This window comes from Choristoneura fumiferana, chromosome 26 (genome assembly GCF_025370935.1).
Source record: "Choristoneura fumiferana chromosome 26, NRCan_CFum_1, whole genome shotgun sequence".
NCBI classification, from domain to species: Eukaryota; Metazoa; Arthropoda; class Insecta; order Lepidoptera; family Tortricidae; genus Choristoneura; species Choristoneura fumiferana.
In genome coordinates, this window is record NC_133497.1 from 4,518,561 (window position 1) to 4,524,763 (window position 6,203).

At 40.3% G+C, this 6,203-nt stretch overlaps 2 protein-coding genes across 2 annotated transcripts in view; both read left to right on the plus strand.

Moving 5' to 3' along the window:
• Positions 1-2,843, plus strand: part of LOC141443110 (uncharacterized) — a 5,834-nt gene extending 2,991 nt beyond the window's left edge. Inside the window, exon 5 of the mRNA XM_074108320.1 lies at positions 2,813-2,843. Coding sequence (XP_073964421.1) covers positions 2,813-2,843 — 31 coding nt within the window. The remainder of the gene's footprint in view (positions 1-2,812) is intronic.
• Positions 2,844-4,540: 1,697 nt separating this feature from the next.
• Positions 4,541-6,203, plus strand: LOC141443111 (chymotrypsin-like elastase family member 2A). Its single transcript, XM_074108321.1, has 2 exons — positions 4,541-5,160; positions 6,055-6,203. Exons 1-2 carry the CDS (start codon positions 4,833-4,835, stop codon positions 6,201-6,203), a joined length of 477 nt encoding a protein of 158 aa, XP_073964422.1. The 5' UTR covers positions 4,541-4,832.

Consider the following 6,203-nt stretch of genomic DNA (forward strand, 5'->3'; position numbering starts at 1 on the left):
CAACTGTAAGATTCAAATTAAAAAAATGTACATTTAAAAATAATAAAAACCAGCCAAGTGCGAGTCGGACTCGCGCACGAAGGGTTCCGTACCATTATCTATTATACAACATTGGACATTAGCAAAAAATAAAATAAAAACCGGCCAAGAGCGTGTCGTACACGCCCAGGATAGCGTTCCGTAGCCATTACGAAAAAATCAAATAATATTTTTCTAAGGTTTTCGTATTGTGTACAGAATCTTCCAAGTTTAAGTATATTTTATACTTTAGGCTGCTATTTACTCTTGAACTACTAATAATTCTCAAGCAATCTTAGCCACTATAATTGTCCTTGTAAATTTGATATATTTACTACCATTCTGAATTTTTTCAAATTTTTCCACCCAACAGTTTACATTTTAGAGGGGGGGGGGGACCCTCGATTTTGAAATCATCGATTTCATTGATGAAAATTTGCACTGTAAAGTTGAATATTTCGCAAACAGATCACTGAATAGAAAATTTGTCTTAGCAACCCCCCAATGGTTTTAAAAGACCTATCCAACGATACCCGCAATATGGTAGGGTTAGTAGAGGAAAGATTTTTTTTTACTTTTTTTTGTGTACCACTGTCGGCGTGACTGATATGTATACTCATGACAAATTACAGCTTTCTAGTACTAACGGTCTCTGAGCTTACCCGCGGACGGACAGACAGACAGACGGACAGACATGGTGAAACTATAAGGGTTCCTAGTTGAGTAGTTGACTACGGAACCCTAAAAACGGATAAAATCAAGTTTGTTGTATGGGAATGGGAGCTCCCCTTAAATATTTATTTTATTTTTATTACATATTTTTAAAGTGATTATAAAATTAAATATTCTGTGAATATTTCAAGCGTCTTACCTGTTGCCGTTAATAATATCAAGCAAAAAACGGTAAAAAAATCACCTTTGTGAAAGTAAGTCGGGGCAAGCGCGCCGCAGGGGGTAAATAATAACGACATCTTACAACCGTGCGCCTAAGACCTGACCTAAGACCTGTAAGATGTCCTTAGTAGTGGAATATCAGTATTTTTCGATATTTTAATGGTAGGCGCACTTATCCCCTGCGGTGCGCTTGCCCCAACTCACCTTATATATCGAAAATACAAACCGAGACATGGATGCACAGAAAAACCAGAAAAAAGAGACCAGCACTGGGAATCGAACCCAGGTCCTCAGCATTCCGTGCTGCGTGCTATAACCCCTACACCACTGCTGGACAGGAATCTAGACACGAATTTTTCCTATGTTTTTGTTTCACGGGATACCCGTAAAAGTAACAAGTTTGGAGTTGAAATAAAAAATAATAAAAGACTCCAAAAAACCAATCTTAATTATATGTATAGTACCTATTTGTTGTTATAACCGCCACAGTAACACATAATCTGTGAAAATATCAAGTGTCTAACTATTACCACTCAAGAGATAGAGCCCTGTGACAGACGGACGGGCAGACAGACAGACAGACAGTGGTCTCAGTAATAGGGTTCCGTCGGCACCCATTGGGTTCGGGACCCTAAAAAACATTAGACGTATTGAAATGACTAATGACCCATTCACCAACCATACAAACTTACGTTTACTGCTGGCAAAAAAATATAACTAACAAGTACGCATAGTATAGTTTGACAGTGTTGATGCTAGTGTCACATTCGACCGCAGAATTATGTTTGCACGACTGTGTGTCAAGGTCAACAACATGGCTTCTTGAGAAACTAGTTTTTAATCAAGTAAACGATTGTTTAATGCGGAATTATATATTATGTCTGGTAAATACTAATAAGATGTTACTTAATAAGGTCAGTGGTTTTTTATGATTTTGTTGTGATATAACGCGGATATTAGTTTTTGATTAAAAAAAATTGTAAAAAAAATTATGGTGCTTATTCTGACGCACATTTATGTGACATCATGTAATGTAGGTAGGTATGTGTGCTTGTCTAATTTAAAATGACGCGTCCCTCACTCAACTTAATCAGTTCATTATGACACAGAATAAGTAATATGTATTATGATTAGTCAGACAGCAAATCTTACAATAAACCGCCCGAGTCCAACGGGTTGCTAAATCCTCGTTAGACCCAGGCGGTAATTGTTGTATTTGATTTCTAAGTAGTCATAATGAACTGGTTTAGTTTATTGAGGACAAGCTCAAATTATTGCTCAAAAGTGTAAGAACTCAATTTTGCTCTATAGATTTCGACAATTTGTATGGAAAGACCAATCTTAATGACTGTATTTTTGATTGCTTTGAGTTAGAAATTCCGCTAACTTGCTCGGTTGCACGAAGCGGCCTTTCAGCGATTTAAGACCACAGTGAGAAATCAGCAAAATTTAAAAATAAACACTGAAATTACCGCTTCTTTAAGTGACCCATTTTTTTAAAGACTTTCCATCGCTTTCTTAACCTAACTAAAGAAAGAGATGGAATATATTCGTGACAATAATAAAAGTCAAATTTCTTGTTTCAAATGGATGTTCGGCGTTCAACCTCCAGTGTTGTAGGTATATAATAAGCTCCTTGGTCACGACGTGTATCTAGATGGCCAGGCAGAAACGTGATAAAAAAGTGTCATTGACGTAACTCAATTATCTTCGACTCCGTGGCTTACTATTGTAAAAAAAAAACTTTCCACCCTAGAGATGAAAACGCAATTTTCCACCCGGCTATCTATCCATGAAAATTAAACTTTCCGAACAGGAGAGATGAAAAACATTATTCACTGAGTAGATAAGCTTAAGCTAAGCAGTGCTGCCGGAATTTACTGTTGATTAATTGTTTCAGGACACAGTACATGCTACGGCGACACCAGTGAATCAGATTGGAGGAGTCGAGGCTGGTACAGGCCTCGGCGGAACTATCCTAGTCAAAGCCAGAGTCAAAACGCCTTTGGCATAAGAACCGGTGCTTCCGAAAACCAGAAACCAGAAACAAGTTTTAGCCAGAATCAGGGCTCATTTGGAAACAGCTTCAACCAGAGACAGACCTCAAGCACATTTGGTGACTTTGGACAAAGATATCAAACTCAGAATGAAGGAAGTTACAATCAAAGTTCTAAGCGAAACCCGTTCCAGAGTAATGGATTACAATCTCAGACTACATCTTTTGGAACAAATAATGCCAAAATTATCAAAATGGGAACACATTTGGTGCAAAAAACAGTGGAAGCTCATTAGAAAATGGCTTCAATTCAAATGCACAAATTCAAAACTCATTTGAAACGAGTTTCAGTAATTCTAAACTAAATTATGCGCAGAATATTCAGAATCAAAATTCATTTGGGTTTGGCGTTCAACCTCGAAATCAAAATTCGTTTAGAACTAGTCAAAATCAGAATTCGTTTGGGAATAGTTTTACGCAGAATACTCAGAATCAAAATGCTTTTAGAGCTAACTATAACCAACAAGCTCAAACTCAGAATTCATTTTTAAGTTATCAGAATGCCCAAAGTCAAAATGCGTTTGGGAGTTATAGTCAAAGTGCTCAAAGACAGAGTACATTTGGGTCTTCTTTTGCTCAGAATCCATTTCCATATCAAAACGTTACAAACAATTTCAACATAGGCAGCTCTAGTTCAAGCTTTGGTAGGAGTGAGAACATTTTTAAAGGTCCCGATTATCTTCCACCATACATAGCCCCTGGTTACTTACCATCTAAAGACCCTACAACGACCACTAGACGTCCTTTTTACACTACTACTACTACAAGACGTCCATTTTACACCACAACTACTACTAGAAGACCATTTTACACCACTACTACTACTAGAAGACCATTTTATACACCACTACTACTGCTAAATCCATTTTACACCACACTACTACTAGGCAATCAGGGTACTCCTAGAACACTCCATTACAACTACTACAACTACTACAACCAGACGTCCATTTGTAGCACCCCCCATACCAGCATCTATGGCAATGAGGGTACCTCCAGAACCAACTCCTATTACTACTACTAGAAGACCATATTACACCACTACTACTACTAGAAACCATTTTAACCACCTCTACAACTAACAACAACAAACCCGACCAACAACTACCAGCAATCTATGGCAATCAGGGTACCTCCAGAACCAACTCCTATTACTACTACTACAACAACAACACCCCGACCAACAACCACCACTACAACAACAACAACAACACCCCGACCAACAACTACCACAACAACAACAACAACAACACCCCGACCAACAACCACTACAACAACAACCCCACCGACCAACTACTACTACAACAACAACAACAACCAACACTACACTACCAACAACACACCCCGACAACAACCACCACTAAACACCCGACCAACAACTACCACTACACACAACAACAACACCCCGACCAACAACTACACTACAACTACAACAACACTACGACACAACAACAACTACACTACAACAACTACAACAACACCGACCAAACAACAACTACAACACAACACACCAACTACTACTACCAACAACAACACCACCAACCACTACCACACACAACAACAACACCCGACCAACAACTACCACTACAACAACAACAACACCCCGACCAACAACTACCACTACAACAAACAACAACACCCCGACCAACAACTACCACTACAACAACCCCTCGACCAACTACTACTACAACCACAACAACATCACCAACCACAACGACACCAGCGTCCACTACCCCAGACCCAACCGCATGTTAGTAGAAGAAACACCAAAAACAACCACAACAAAAGTGCCACCTTTCAATCTATATAAAGCTCCGAAGTACCTCCGCCCGAAAACACCACATCAGTACCACCATCTCCAGCAATGGCCGTGCCAGTGCCATCAGAACCAGAATGCGACCCCTTGGACCCTAAAACATACCCATACCCCCTTGTAATTGGAATCGACGAACGTGCCGCCCAAGATCCTTGCACGTATGTTCCTGTGAGAACAACTACTAAGAAGCCCTTCGTTGGTCCTGGGTACTTACCACCAGTGGCCGCGAGGGTCGGAAGGTCACCGAAGACCCTGAGATTGGGTGATGTGGAAGGTGCGAGACCGGTGTGGCATGTTGGGCTGTACACGAAGACCACGGCGCCGTATAAGCAGATTTGTGGGGGGTCCATCGTGAGAATGGATGTAGTTTTAACAGGTAAAATTGAAGTTTTTTTAAAAGGTCGATGTTTGTAATGGAATCGAACCCGGCCTCGCATAACTGAGTTTTTTTAAATTAATGTGTGAAATTACATCATAGAAGGAAAATAAATACCTATAAACAAATAAATATAATGGGACACTTGACACCAATCGGCCTAGTTCCAAACCAGGGGTTGGACACTCCGCAGTTTAGGTACGTTCGGCCGGTTAGGCGCGCGGCAGTGGGTTGCCGCTCGGCTCGCACGCTGGACGCGTCGCGCGTGATTTGTGTAGGTACCTACTTATTTTATTTTGTAACAATGACTTCGAAACGATATAATCCGTCTGTGTTATACTGTTGTGTTTACGGATGTAAATGAATTATAAATAAAAAAAATATCAAGGGACAATTCACACCAATTGACCTAGTCCCAAAGTAAGCTTATGGTACTAAGCAACGGATAATATAATTATATTGATAGATACATACTTAAATACATATTAAACACCCAAGACCCGAGAACAACATTCCGTATTTTTCATACAACAATTTATCTTTTTTTTATTTATTTAATTTACTTATTTTTTCATTCGTATTTTCGGGGCAGATGCCCCGACACGGGTATCGAACCCGGGACCTCAAGCTTCGTAGTCAGGTTCTCTAACCACTTAGCCTTCAGGTCGTCACAAACAAATCAAAACATTGTGAGGAACCTGCACAAATCTCCAAGCAATTAAATGGTGTGTGTGAAGTTCCCAAACGGCACTGGGCCCACGTGGGAACTACGGCCCAAGCCCTCTCATTCTGAGAGGAAGCCTGTGCCTTGCAGTGGGACGTAGATAGGCCGTGATGATGATGATATTATAGCCAATGAATGATATTATGATTAGCTTACCTACCTTCCAACAGCCGCTCACTGCGTCTGGAACGATGATACACTCCTGGAGCCGGCAGAGAACTACGCGGTCGGAGGCAACAAGATCTACCGCCCGTGGACAGAACCCCACGACAAGAGAGCGCAGCAATCAGACGTGAGTATTAAAATAAATACACTGTGA

What these genes read in the sequence shown, in the direction of transcription:
- LOC141443111 (XM_074108321.1), top strand. Translation starts at nt 4,833, where the DNA reads ATGGCCGTGCCAGTGCCATCAGAACCAGAATGCGACCCCTTGGACCCT. An exon ending in AATGGATGTAGTTTTAACAG is followed by an intron (nt 5,161 to 6,054) that starts GTAAAATTGAAG and finishes ACCTTCCAACAG; the next exon opens with CCGCTCACTGCGTCTGGAAC.